Source organism: Tachysurus fulvidraco, chromosome 24 (assembly GCF_022655615.1).
Source record: "Tachysurus fulvidraco isolate hzauxx_2018 chromosome 24, HZAU_PFXX_2.0, whole genome shotgun sequence".
Classification (NCBI taxonomy): domain Eukaryota; kingdom Metazoa; phylum Chordata; class Actinopteri; order Siluriformes; family Bagridae; genus Tachysurus; species Tachysurus fulvidraco.
In genome coordinates, this window is record NC_062541.1 from 17133889 (window position 1) to 17148888 (window position 15000).

Here is a 15000-nt window from a genome sequence, read left to right on the forward strand (position 1 = left end):
TTCGGCAATTAAGCTGTTTGTGTGCATGTTTGTGTGTGTTTGTGTGCGTGTGCATGTTTGTGTGCATGTTTGTGTGCATGTTTGTGTGCGTGTTTGTGTGCATGTTTGTGTGTGTTTGTGTGCGTGTGCATGTTTGTGTGCATGTTTGTGTGCATGTTTGTGTGTGTGTTTGTGTGTGTTTGTGTGCGTGTGCATGTTTGTGTGCATGTTTGTGTGCGTGTGCATGTTTGTGTGCATGTTTGTGTGCATGTTTGTGTGTGTTTGTGTGCATGTTTGTGTGTGTTTGTGTGCGTGTGCATGTTTGTGTGCATGTTTGTGTGCATGTTTGTGTGCATGTTTGTGTGCATGTTTGTGTGCATGTTTGTGTGTGTTTGTGTGCGTGTGCATGTTTGTGTGCATGTTTGTGTGCATGTTTGTGTGTGTTTGTGTGCATGTTTGTGTGTGTTTGTGTGCGTGTGCATGTTTGTGTGTGTTTGTGTGCGTGTGTATGTTTGTGTGCATGTTTGTGTGTGTTTGTGTGCATGTTTGTGTGTGTTTGTGTGCATGTTTGTGTGCATGTTTGTGTGTGTTTTTGTGCATGTTTGTGTGTGTTTTTGTGCATGGTTTGTGTGCATGTTTGTGTGCATGTTTGTGTTGCTGATTGTGTGTTTTTTTTCTTCGTGTATATATTTAATCAGTTGTTATGCCCAGTAGTATCTGCTCATTAACTCCATCTGCTATACATTATTGATTTGATTGTTCTACAAGCAGCTCAGAGGGTAAACAGATAACAGTATATTAGAGTGGAACAAGGTTCAAATTTGATTGAAATGTTGTCTCTGCCCTGTATGGGTCAGTCTCATTTTGGTTGATCCATATGTTGATATTGCAGGTGGCAGAACTTAAAATCGAGCTGAAGCTGCGTGGTCTCCCTGTGTCTGGCACTAAAACAGACCTTATCGAGAGGCTCAAACCCTACCAGGAGAGCTACAAGGTCACCATCACTCAACAGACTGAGACCAATGGCATCATTGCTCCACTGGCTAGTCAGAAGACAGAGAGCATAAGCATGACTCCCCCAGTGTCTCCAGTGCACTCAGAGGTTTCCACTGGGAGTATGGAGGAGAGCAGCGACAGCAAAACCCTGGCTGCCACATCTCCATCCATCATGAAGACAGAAGATACATCAGTGGAGGCGCCAGTACCTGATAAAGATCAGAGCCTGTATGAAAAAGAGCGCCAGATAGAGGAGCTGATCCGTAAGCTGGAGCAGGAGCAGCGTCTGGTGGAAGAGCTCAAGATGCAGCTAGAGGTGGAAAAGAGGAATCAGCAGGGAGTGGCGCAGCAGCAGAAGCAGCTTGAACCTGAAACTCTTAATAGGATCAAAGAGGAGTGCGATGCTTTCTCCAGCTGTGGCTCCACTCTGGAAAAGGAAGAGTCACAGGAGCAGGGACAGCAGTATTTCATTGCTGCTGCAGCAGGCATGCAGGCCTCCCAAACCATCCTCAACACTCAACCAGAGCAACATATCCTTCCCAAACCCATCCATCTTCAACAGGTCCGTATCATGCTAACAAAATTATTACTTCACCAAACTATCACTCCATCTTAATATCTCCCTCTCTGTGTAGACGCGTCCGGATCTCCAAACCACAGTGTCCGTCCTGGCTCAAACAGAAAGTCCAGCATTTCAGCAGCACACAAATCCAACACAGGCTGCACCTCAAGTAAGAGCACCAAGAATTTTACCCTTCACAGTAAAACAGTTACATTGGCTTGTTTATTTGTTGCCATGTTCGTGGTTGTCTACGTGTCTATCACGAACCTAGAACTTCAATAAATTATCCTGTTGTCACTTTTAACTGATCTGTTATTGCATTCCGTTTCACTTCGCTTCATAAATCCACGTTAGTGTGTTCCCATAACGGCACGCCCCATCAGTTTCTCAGCTTGGAATGCTCTCGTCCTGCGCCCAGATTCTGTTCTCGCACTTTTCTCCCTTATTGCCAGAGCAATGGCAGCTAAGGTCAGCTGATGAATTCCTGTCTTAATAGCATCAAAGCACTGGCTGCAGTCAGGCATGGGAACTGGAGCAGGTCCCAAGTGATGAATAGGCAATGCACATGCTGACACTTTAACTCTGCATGCATGCCAGTCACACACACACACACACACACACACACACACACAGAGGCTAGGTCCTCACAATCCTCACCAGCAGTGTGTTTGTTCACAGATAATATCCGTGTGCAGCAGCTCTGGCCCGGGTGTACAGCTGGGGCAGAAGCAGGAGCAGCAAAGGCCTGAAGTGTCTCAGTCCTCTTCACCTAGACACAGTCCTCCAAATGGATTCAACACCAAAGTAAGCCTGTATTTTACACATTTTTCCAAATTCCTGTTCTACGATGTGACCTGTATCTGTCTATATACTGTAACTATATATTTTGTCAGTCAGCTGTATGGTCTGGTGTTTATCAACAATCATTTGAAGACTTTGACAGGAAGGAATTAGTGTTGAGTTTGTGCTGAACTCAGAGCTTACGACGACCCGTTAGTTCCTCAGGAGCTCTCGGCTGCACCATTATACACTGTTGTAGAAATGACATTATTACATTGACATCATTTCCTGTCCAATGTCACCTAAATGTGGATGAGGTTCCCTTCTGAGTCTGGTTCCTCTTCTTTTTTTTTTTCTCTTCTGTTTCTATACTTCTGTAAATCTACTTTGAGACAATGAATTCAAATGTATGTAAAATCATTTTCTGTGTTTTCCCGCTTGAACTTGACATCAGAGATGTTCGTCTGAATGATGATAAAATAAAATGGACCCTTTCGTTTTTTTTGTTTTTCCACTTTAGCCCACTTCTCCCTGCCAGCCCACTTACATCCTTCCACCATCTCCATTCAGCAACCATCACAGCCCCAAGAACAAAGACCCTCCTCGCTATGAGGAGGCTGTCAAACAGACTAGAGCACTTCAGGCTACTATGCAGGTAAAGTCTAGTTGTTCCATGTCTCTTCACATCAGAGCTGTTTTGGTGGCACTAGGTGGAACTAGACAATATTAGGCAGGTGATTTAAATGTAATAGCTGATCAGTGTGTACATGGATGTACACTCACTGACCGCGCTACACTAATACTGGGTGGGGTCTATTTCTGATCTCAAAACAGCCTTAAATCATCATGGCATGGACTCCACAAGATCTTGGTAAAGTTCCTTTGAGATTCTGCCCCACATTGACACGATTACACTAAGTAATTCCTGCAGATTTTTTTAGGAGAACTTTCATGCTGTCAATCTCCAGTTCTACCACATCTCAAAGATGATCTACTGGATTCAGAGAAACTGGGAAGGCAACTAAAGGACACCGAACTCACTGTGATGTTCATGAAACCAGTTTGAGACACTTTTGCTTCGTGACCTGTTGCATCTTCATGTTGGAAGAAGTTACTAGAAGATGTTAAACTGTGGAAGCACATGATCAGCAACAATACTCAAATACTCTGTGGTGTTTAAGTCATGATTGGTCTGGTTAAAATACCAATCAAAGTGTGCAGAGAAAACCTTCTACACACCATTACACCACCTCCACCAGCCTGGAACGTTCACACGAGGCAGCTCGAGTCCATGGATCCATGCAATTAGTGATGAATTCTGACTCTGCTTTATAATGTACTTTTTATTCCATTTTATGCCATTTCTCAACATGCACATAAACATGAACCCCATATAAACCACGTTCGGTAGAATTTTTTTTTGTAAAACTTTTTTTTGATTGTTTTTATTGAGCATTTACACACTTTAACTAAAGTTTGATCGATGCCTACACACACACACACACACACACACACACACACACACACACACACACACACACACACACAACTTCTCTCACTTTTAACATTTCAATATTCTTCATTTCTCTAAGATCCCCACCGCTGTCAGTCAGCACATGGACGACTTGTTTGACGTCTTGATCGAGAGTGGAGGTGAGGAAAAAGTCTAAAGACCAAAAATCACACTAATAAAAACCAAAAACGTTGAAGAGGGCATGCTGTGGGATCCAAATGGCATCAGGATTTCCAATAATTCCAACCTGATGTTAATTAGAGAGATGAATTCAGTGTAACTGCTGCTTACTTTGTACTGAAAGACTTAATTTGATCTTCTTACACTTTGCCCTTCAGAAATCTCGCCCCTGCTCCGACAAGATCCTGACTCTCCGGAGAAACTTCTGCCTGTGACTGCCAGCGTCACCACTCTTCCCATCAACACTGCACTGTCTCGTCCTCCACCTCAGGTCCACGTGGCCCATATGCCCAGTCTCGTGGCACTGGCCTCAGATCACCAGCTGGAGGCTCTACTGGACGGAACGCTGGCACCCAACACAGAGCCTCGTGCTCTCCGCCTCATGGAGGAACTGCACAGCCGGTTGTTTGAGTCACCCCCTTCACCTATGGACACCAGCGAGCTGAGATTTTCCACTCCGCCACCCCCATCGCTCCAGCTGCATGACACCAACCTGGACAACATGGAGTGGTTGGACCTGACCGTGCCAGGGTCAGCTGGACTCTCTGCACCAGCCTCCATCTTCTCCTCCAACTTCCTGGACTCTCACAATTTGCAGTGGGACTGAAAGAAAAGAAGCTTCCATTAAGGGTAGAACTTCAGAGGTGGTGTAAGTCTTACAGTCACTGGGAGAGTCAGAGATTTGGACCAGATGATTACGGCACTAGAGAATGGAGAATTCTCTCAGCCTCCGTTAAGTCCAGAGTGATGTTACTGGATCTCTGTTATAACTGTGTAACGGACACTGACCATGAGTCCTTCAGCAACTGCAGTTTTTTTTTATTTGGGCCTATGTTGGTGGCCAGATGTTTCACATATGTGCACTGATAACTGTCTTCGAAGACAGAAGGAATGTCAGCCATTTCATTCGTTATTTTCCAACATTTCCAAGATATATATATATTGTAATGGACATGTAGCAGGCACTCGTAGCAGGCATCCAATCCAAGCATTGTTCCTTTTTTTATATATATATATATTGACAGACCTGTCCACTAGGACCCACATTTATAAAGTGTCAAGAGATTAAAAACAGAATTAGCGTTGGTGAAATATTAATAACTGGTGCATTTGTGCCTTTAATAACAGAAAACTCGATCGTATGGTGGTTGTGTTTAACGTGTTCAAATTTGATCTAGTTACTAAGCTGCTGAGTTCGCAAAATGACGTGAAAACGAGACATGGAAATGAACATGTGACTGTGAAGTGACCGCTAATTTATTTGGTCCTGTAGCAAGGTTATGAAAATGAAAATTCTTTTTCACGTGTAGTAGCTCTTTAATTTACACACACAGAGAGAGAGAGAGAGAGAGAGAGAGAGAGAGAGAGAGAGAGAGAGAGAGAGAGAGTTTTCCTTTTGATAGCTTTAATGTTATTTCTAAGGGGACATGGTGGCTTGGTGGTTAGTAGGTTTGTCTCACGTCTCCAGGGTCGGAGGATGGATTTCCGCCTCTTTCCTGTACGTGTGTGGAGTTTATAGGTTCTCCACATGCTTCAGGGCTTTTCTTCAGGTTCTCCAGTGTCCTTCCCAATCCAAACACATGTACTGTAGGCAGACTCGCATCTTTAAATTGTCTCTAGTGTGTGATTGTGCCCTGCGATAGACAGACGTCCTTTTACAGGGTGTCTCCTGCCTTGTGCCACGAGTCTCTGGGGACAGGTTTGAGGTTTGCAGTCTTTTGTGTCAGCTGTAAACGAGTGCCTTAATTTGAATGCTGAACACACAGCCACAATCCTTGGCAAAAAGCCTCGTGTGTTTGTTGCCTTGTACTTTTAAATTTAGTGCAAATGATTTTCATGGTCTGGGGACTGCGAGGTCAGCGTCAGAAGCTTCCCTGCTCTTTGGCCGTACGCACCGAGCTGGACTTCTGCCCTGTGCTGATCGTCGTCATGTCGGAAAGTCCGTCGTGCTCCACGTTCAGCTTCCTGGCTGATGCATGCAAATCTACTTTCGAGGATTTCTAATAATAAGCTTTGTTTATTTCTCTCCATGCAGAAAGATTACAGTTATTTCAATAATCTCTAGATGAAGTTTGGTTTATTTCACACAGGCTGTTTTCTCCTTTCATTTTCATTCAGATGTTCCCTTATTGTAGATTCTGACCTGGCCACTTTGTCTCAGAGATACTTAGAAGTCTTTGCATCGCACACGGTTTTCCTGGTGGTTGATTCAGAAATCTTAACCTGATGATTTTTTGTTTTTCCACAGAAACGCTGGTTTTCGATGTCTTTATTGTTTTAATATTGCTGATAATATTGAATATTATGTAGAATGACTTGTCTCACAGATTTTCAGTTGCTTTTATTATAGCATTCAGTGCAGGCGTACACAAAACACACACCGATAACAACAAACACCACGCCGTTTACAGACTAGTCAGATTCAGAACATTTACAGTGAATTTACTTGTATATGACATACAAGGGTGACCTGCCTTATTATTAGGATCAGTGTGGTATATGCAAATGTCTGCGATGATTGATTAATAGCTTCATCTGGGCATCATTACTAAATAAATTTAGATATTATAATGCTATGTACAGTGGAAAAAAAAACGGTTACCCGTTCCACCAAGAACGGTTGCTGAACCCATTCACTTAGGAGCAGAACAGTTTTTTTAGGTGCTGTATAATTCATTGGCTCATTCACATGTACACTTTGACCTTTACGTGGAATCATTTTAATAACAAAAGTCAACGATCTCATTTCAACAGGAGGTGCAGGGACACGTAGTGAAACAATCAGCAGGCAGAGAGACAAAGTGCTGGAGTAAATGAGCTGTATTTTATAGTCAGGCTTGAAATGGTTTCCTCAAGACAGAGGCATTGATTGAAGGTCCAGAACGTTCTACAGAGGAACTAACTGAGCTTGAGGCAGGTTTCAGTCTTGTTATAAAGCATCATAACCACCACCACAAGCCCCGACACCTGTTTTAATGCATCTGCCTCTGACTGCACAAGCGCTAGTGTATACTGGAAACTAGGGTACTCCAGTTCAGTGCTGGTTCTGCTTTGCTGTTCATTTTCATGAGGTTTTCTTTTGTGTGTGTGTGTATGCCATGTGCCAGTGTAAAAATGCCATCACTGTACATAGAGCTTTCTGTGTCATTAAAACGTATGTATGGTTCCCATCATGGTGCACGGTGTCTCACACACACACACACACACACAACTCCGTGCAGCCGGTCACGCAGCAGGCTCTCCTTTCTGGCATTCCTTATCCTTACATGTTAGTACAGGTGTGTATGAGGCTGCGACACTTCGGGCATCTGTGCTGCACGTCTCTGAAGCCGCTGATGCAGAAGGGGAAAAGGCAGCAGCCGGCGATGCAGCTGCATGAGGAAACAGCGTAAGACATTATGTTATTAATATGTCTGTGTAACCTGAGGCATGGGAGACATCACAGCTTCCTAAACTTTCCCATATGACCCCGAGCCTTAACCATTCATACTCGAGTACCGCAGCAACACGAACGTTTTCATTATATTAGAAACCTACGAATGTGTAACGTGAGTGACTAAAATCCAGAACAATATTCCTTGCACTGCTTTCCCAGCCCTGTGAGAACTTATGTTGTTACAGCGAATAATCCATGTGGGATGGAGTGATGAGTCGAGTATAAATCAGTTTCCACCGCTTTAACCTCAGGACACATGACTGTGTGTGTGTTTGTAGAAGCAGCAGCGAAGCGAGACACGATGTTCACACACACATTGTGTATCTTGCGTACATCCAGAAGATTCACTCACTTGTATAGCCCTTTAATAGATATACACATATAAATATACATACATTCAGTGATGTTCTGCACTTGATATTTCCTACTGTAGAAAAATCCAGATACGCAGAAGGAGGTTTTAGTTTTGGTTTGAAAAAGTTTAATTAGGATAAGAAACATTAAAGCAGGTCAGTGTGAGTAACTCAGTAACCGCCCAGAGCGTGTGATTTGAGACGTGACGTTAGTCTGTTCAACAGAAGTAGATAGAGTTTGTTTATACAGTACAGTGTATTAGAGTGAAGATGAGCAGGTGGCTCAGAATGTTTCTTTATACGGACAGATTCTATGCTAGAACTTTCTGTGACTCGTGGAGGATTAGTTCAGCGGTAAAGATGCTGAGTTTCTGATCATCTGCTTATGAGTATAAAGCCACCGCTCGGACCCTCGACTGCTAAATGCTATAAATACTAGACGGCATGTCACAGCTGTAATGATACTCACTCACCCCATGAAGGTGCACACCAGGCAGATGAGCCACGACGTGTTCCCTACCACTGTGCTGGTCTCTGTAGTGACGTACTGTTCACAGTGAGGACACTGGATCTGTGATGGGTGTCGTGGGAGTTTGTTTATATCTGTAATCACCTGGGGAGCTGAAACACGCACACACACACACACACACACACACACACACACCACTTTGAAGCTTTTTAGAAATCTTACTGTACACACACACAGACTCTCATACACACACACAGACTCTCATACACACACACACACACACAGACTCTCATACACACACACACACACAGACTCTCATACATACACACACACAGACTCTCATACACACACACAGACTCACACACACAGACTCTCATACATACACACACACAGACTCTCATACATATACACACACAGACTCTCATACATACACACACACAGACTCTCTCACACACACAGACTCTCATACACACACACACACACAGACTCTCATACACACACACACACACACACAGACTCTCATACACACACACACACACAGACTCTCATACACACACACACACACACACAGACTCTCATACACACACACAGACTCTCATACACACACACACACACACACACACACACACACACGGACTCTCATACGCACACAGACTCTCATATACACACACACACACACACACACACACACACACACACACAGACTCTCATACACACACAAACACACACACACACACACAGACTCTCATACACACACACACACACACAAACACACACAGACTCACTCCAACATCTACACAGAACAGAACAGAAGAGTCCATATTAATGGGATTTCTAATGAGCTCAGGTAGGAGGGTCCTTTACAACTGCATCCTGGTTGTTGAAATGTAATTAAAATACTAAAACAAGATGGAGGATTCGTTTTATTAAAGCGTCCTGTTGTGCTTCATCCAGCAGTAAAACACAAACGAACACGAGCTTCAGATAATGTGTTCCAAGGCTTCCTTTAGTTCCAACCAAATGACAGCAGTATGAGAACGGACACTGAATGAAAACCTGTGGCTTTAATAAACCAGCGTTCTGACCTGGATAAGACGGCGGCATCTCCACTGTAAATATCTCATTACCGCAAGGGTCCTGTTTGTGTGTTTCGCTAACATTGCAACCTACAAAACCACATAAAAAGACAAATAAAAAGAAATTAGAGGTGAAATCAGTAGTGGAAGATGTCAGGTATAGAACAAAACAACAAGCGTGTATCTTCTACCTCTTTGTGTCGCGCCTCCTTCCAGCTCCTCTTGTAAAGCCTGCAGTTCTAATTTCCTTTCAGAAATTTGCTTGAGTTCCTGCTCGATTCTTCCGTACTCGTCTCCCTCGTCAGGTTCGGCTGCTGCGAGCAAAAATATAGTATGTCTTTCAAACTAAGACAAGAACTACAGTATTTTCCGCACCATAAGGCGCACGTATTATAAGGCGCACCGTATTATAAGGCGCACCGTATTATAGGGCGCACCGTGTTATAAAGCGCACCGTATTATAGGGCGCACCGTGTTATAGAGCGCACCGTATTATAGGGCGCACCGTGTTATAAAGCGCACCGTATTATAGGGCGCACTGTATTAAAAGGCGCACCGTGTTATAAAGCGCACCGTATTATAGGGCGCACTGTATTAAAAGGCGCACCGTGTTATAAAGCGCACCGTATTATAGGGCGCACTGTATTAAAAGGCGCACCGTGTTATAAAGCGCACCGTATTATAGGGCGCACTGTATTAAAAGGCGCACCGTGTTATAAAGCGCACCGTGTTATAGGGTGCACCGTATTATAGGGGGCACCGTATTATAGGGCGCACCGTATTATAAGGCGCACCGTATTATAAGGCGCAGCGTATTATAGGGCGCACCGTATTATAAGGCGCACCGTATTATAGGGCGCACCGTGTTATAAGGCGCACCGTGTTATAGGGCGCACCGTGTTATAGGGCGCACCGTGTTATAGGGCGCACCGTATTATAGGGCGCACCGTGTTATAGGGCGCACCGTGTTATAGGGCGCACCGTATTATAGGGCGCACCGTGTTATAGGGCGCACCGTGTTATAAGGCGCAGCGTGTTATAAGGCGCACCGTATTATAGGGCGCACCGTATTATAGGGCGCGCCGTGTTATAAGGCGCGCCGTGTTATAGGGCGCGCCGTGTTATAAAGCGCGCCGTGTTATAAAGCGCGCCGTATTATAGGGCGCGCCGTATTATAGGGCGCACCGTGTTATAGGGCGCACCGTGTTATAGGGCGCACCGTGTTATAGGGCGCACCGTATTATAGGGCGCACCGTATTATAGGGCGCACCGTGTTATAAGGCGCACCGTGTTATAAGGCGCAGCGTGTTATAAGGCGCAGCGTGTTATAAGGCGCAGCGTATTATAAGGCGCAGCGTATTATAAGGCGCACCGTATTATAAGTCGCACCGTATTATAAGTCGCACCGTATTATAAGGCGCACCGTATTATAAGGAGCACCGTATTATAAGGAGCACCGTATTATAAGGAGCACCGTATTATAAGGCGCACCGTATTATAAGGCGCACCGTATTATAAGGCGCACCGCATTATAAGGCGCACCGCATTATAAGGCGCACCGTATTATAAGGCGCACCGTATTATAAGGAGCACCGTATTATAAGGCGCAGCGTATTATAAGGCGCACCGTATTATAAGGAGCACCGTATTATAAGGCGCACCGTATTATAAGGCGCACCGTATTATAAGGAGCACCGTATTATAAGGCGCACCGTATTATAAGGAGCACCGTATTATAAGGCGCACCGTATTATAAGGAGCACCGTATTATAAGGCGCACCGTATTATAAGGAGCACCGTATTATAAGGCGCACCGTATTATAAGGCGCACCGTATTATAAGGAGCACCGTATTATAAGGCGCACCGTATTATAAGGAGCACCGTATTATAAGGCGCACCGTATTATAAGGAGCACCGTATTATAAGGCGCACCGTATTATAAGGAGCACCGTATTATAAGGCGCACCGTATTATAAGGCGCACCGTATTATAAGGCGCACCGTATTATAAGGCGCATGCTAAAACATACCGTCTACAAAAAAGGTAACAGAAACAAAACAGTGAGTTTAGTTGAACTTTATTCTACTATTTAACACACACACATTATTTTTTAATCAATCTTCTCCCACAAATCCACCAAAGTCCTCGTCTACTGTGTCTTCTTAACTCGGCGCAGTACATTTTCTTGCTTCCTCCACTTCCGAACCATAGCTACATTGATGTTGAATTCTTTCAGCTGCTCTATTATGGAATAAAAACACTGTCAATAATAATCGTACGTAATTCAAAGAATGTGTGTAAATTTTAATTTTGCGGAGTTGGATCCCAAAACCTGCGGCCACGACAGTTTACAGATACGAGATTTTGTGTGTTTGTTCAAATACAACTCCAAAATGTACGACTATGACAGTTTACACACAACGCTTGTTTTCACAACACCTCTTTTTCACACACGAAAACGGTCTGCGAAACAACTGTCAAAAATACGTCATCACGTTCACAGGCATTACTATCCGATGGAAGATGAATCGATTCCACGAAGTGCGCATGCGCCCCGCCCTCTTTTAAACCACTGGCGCCGAACTGGCGGATCAGCAGCCAAGCGCTCACTCATCGTCAGTGTTGTATAAAGTAGTAGAAAGCAATACTTGAGTAAAAGTACAAGTATCGCACTAGAAAAAGACTTTGGTAGAAGTGAAAGTCACCTTTTAGAATATTACTCAAGTAAAAGTCTTAAAGTATCTGATATTTACTGTACTTAAGTATCAAAAGTCATTTTCTGATATTTAATGTGCTTAAGTATTTGAAGTAAAAGTAAAATTTCAGTGATTTTCAGTAGGTATAAGATCAGGGGCAGTTCTAGGGTTTCATCTTTAGGGGTTTTATCCCTCAGTGAGAATTTAAAACAAGAAGAGTTTTATATTATATATTATATGACTACATAGTAAGCCAAAAGTTATGGTGTTATTAAATGGCAAAAGTGGACACCAAAATGTTATGCATGATGTAATGATGTCAGTCTTGAATCAGATCAGTTCATGTGTGTGTGTATTCTCTACACTGTGTCCGATGAATGACGTCATTAATAAACAAATATTCACAAAGACCAAATCAATAAATGTTATGTTTATTTAGTATTGTATGGATTGTTTGCATTAATATTTAGTTTGTGCTACAACTCTGGTAATAAGAATAGTGACATTTCACTGCTTTTGGTTGCCGTATTTGCGGCTTTCCGATTAACGTTATACATTAACGCCCCCAGCTCTGACTGCGCGTGCACGCTGCGCGTACCTGTGCTTCTCTGTACAGCGTGCGGAGCGTAATACAATCTAGGAGCAGTGATACACCAAACCTCCCTTATTGCAGTCACACACATTTCTTCTGATTTTATTTTGTAGTAACGAAGATGCTTAGTGGAAATATAACGGAGTAAAAGTGTACATTTTATCTAGGAAATGTAGTGGAGTAAAAGTGAAAGTTGACAAATTTAAATAGCGAAGTAAAGTACAGATACGTGACATTTCTACTTAAGTACAGTAATAAAGTGTTTTTACTCCGTCACATTACAACACTGCTCATCGTCTCAGGTAAGTCGGTTTTTCCTTCCAAATTCGGACACGTTTAAGGGTTAGTTATCACTAATAACAGAGAGGAGTAATATTACAGAGATAGGTTTACTATAGTAAGTAAGATTAGCTCTCAGAGTAAGGTTACATTAGGTGCTTATAGAATACAGCTGTTTAGGAGGTCATCACTGCAGTCTGTAGCGTGTAACCTTTACTCTGAGAGCTAATCTTACTTACTATAGTAAACCTATATCTGTAATATTACTCCTCTTAAAACCAACTTACCTGAGACGATGAGTGAGCGCTTGGCTGCTGATCCGCCAGTTCGGCGCCAGTGGTATAAAAGAGAGAGGGGCGCATGCGCACTTCGTGGAATCGATTCATCTTCCCTCGGATAGTAATGCCTGTGAACGTGATGACGTATTTTTGACAGTTGTTTCGCAGACCGTTTCCGTGTGTGAAAAAGAGGTGTTGTGAAAACAAGCGTTGTGTGTAAACTGTCATAGTCGTACATTTTGGAGTCGTATTTGAACAAACACACAAAATCTCGTATCTGTAAACTGTCGTGGCCGCAGGTTTTGGGATCCAACTCCGCAAAATTAAAATTTACACACAAATGCTTTGAATTACGTACGATTATTATTGACAGTGTTTTTATTCCATACTCTATTCCCATTTACAACCGCGTAACTGATAGTCTGTAGTTTGTATTGTGCCTCGTAAGCATCTGATTTTTATTGGCAGATGGCAAACCAACTTAAGGTGCATTTACCGCCACCTACTGGACTGGAGTGTGGAGCGCATAATGGTTAGGAAGAAACAAATGTTGTTCTGCAACATACCGGTAGTTATACTGTACCTACCGGAGGCGTGGCGGAGGTAAGCGTACGTACTGTACATATTACCAGCGTTGTAATGTAACGAAGTAAAAATACTTCGTTACTGTACTTAAGTAAAAATGTCACGTATCTGTACTTTACTTCGCTATTTAAATTTGTCAACTTTCACTTTTACTCCACTACATTAACGAGATAAAATGTTAAAAAAAATAAAATCAGAAGAAATGTGTGTGACTGCAATAAGGGAGCTTTGGCGAATCACTGCTCCTAGATTGCATTACGTAACTCCGCACGCTGTACCGAGAAGCACGGGTACGCGCAGCGTGCACGCGCAGTCAGAGCTGGACGCATTTATCTATAACGGCAGCAACCAAAAGCAGTGAAATGTCACTATTCTTAGTACCGGAGTTGTAGCACAAACAAAATATTAATGCAACATCAATACTAAATAAAAATAAAATTTATTGATTTGGTCTTTGTCTTGTGAATATTTGTTTATTAATGACGTCATTCATCGGACACACTGTTTGTAGAGAATGCACACATACATGAACTGATCTGATTCAAGACTGGCATCATTACATCATGCATAAAATTTTGGTGTCCACTTTTGCCATTTAATAACACCATAACTTTTGGCTTACTATGTAGTCATATAATATATAATATAAAACTCTTCTTGCTTTAAATTCTCACTGAGGGATAAAACCCCTAAAGATGAAACCCTAGAACCGCCCCTGATCTTATACCTACTGAAAATCACTGACATTTTACTTTTTACTTTTACTTCAAATACTTAAGTACATTAAATATCAGAAAATGACTTTTGATACTTAAGTACAGTAAATATCAGATACTTTAAGACTTTTACTTGAGTAATATTCTAAAAGGTGACTTTCACTTCTACCAAAGTCTTTTTCTAGTGCGATACTTGTACTTTTGCTCAAGTATTTCTTTCTAGTACTTTATACAACACTGCGTATTACGTAATGTTCTCTGATTGGTTTATCGCTGCCAGCGTACGTAGTGTATGTATTACGTCCCTGTGTCAGTGGGAAATGGTCCGACAGTCAACCAAGCTGAGCGCTTACCAAAGTCACACAACATTTTTACAGATTATGGAACTCAGTACACACACCAGGCGCAACGGGTTATTAGGCGCACGGCTGATTTTTGAGAAAATTTAAGGCTTTTAGGTGCGTCTTATAGTGCGGAAAATACTGTACTTCAGTTTCCACCTAGATTTC

At 42.8% G+C, this 15000-nt stretch overlaps 2 protein-coding genes across 5 annotated transcripts in view; one reads left to right on the plus strand and one right to left on the minus strand.

Moving 5' to 3' along the window:
- Positions 1-7180, plus strand: part of mrtfbb (myocardin related transcription factor Bb) — a 16551-nt gene extending 9371 nt beyond the window's left edge. For both annotated transcript variants that reach the window (XM_027142939.2, XM_027142940.2), the window contains 6 exons: positions 872-1537; positions 1611-1706; positions 2216-2341; positions 2838-2972; positions 3910-3970; positions 4169-7180. In XM_027142939.2, coding sequence (XP_026998740.2) covers positions 872-1537; positions 1611-1706; positions 2216-2341; positions 2838-2972; positions 3910-3970; positions 4169-4617 — 1533 coding nt within the window. In that variant the 3' untranslated portion in view covers positions 4618-7180. The remainder of the gene's footprint in view (positions 1-871; positions 1538-1610; positions 1707-2215; positions 2342-2837; positions 2973-3909; positions 3971-4168) is intronic.
- The window catches only part of LOC113640468, a 9962-nt gene continuing 1298 nt past the window's right edge, over positions 6337-15000 (minus strand). The window contains exons 2-5 of one of the 3 annotated variants that reach the window (XM_027142943.2): positions 9536-9655; positions 9354-9434; positions 8273-8420; positions 6337-7381 (exon numbers count right to left, since the gene is read on the minus strand). In XM_027142943.2, coding sequence (XP_026998744.2) covers positions 7273-7381; positions 8273-8420; positions 9354-9434; positions 9536-9655 — 458 coding nt within the window. In that variant the 3' untranslated portion in view covers positions 6337-7272. Of the gene's footprint in view, positions 7382-8268; positions 8421-9353; positions 9435-9535; positions 9659-15000 lie in introns of all 3 variants that reach the window. The other 2 variants (XM_027142942.2, XM_027142944.2) reach the window with 2 other exon arrangements.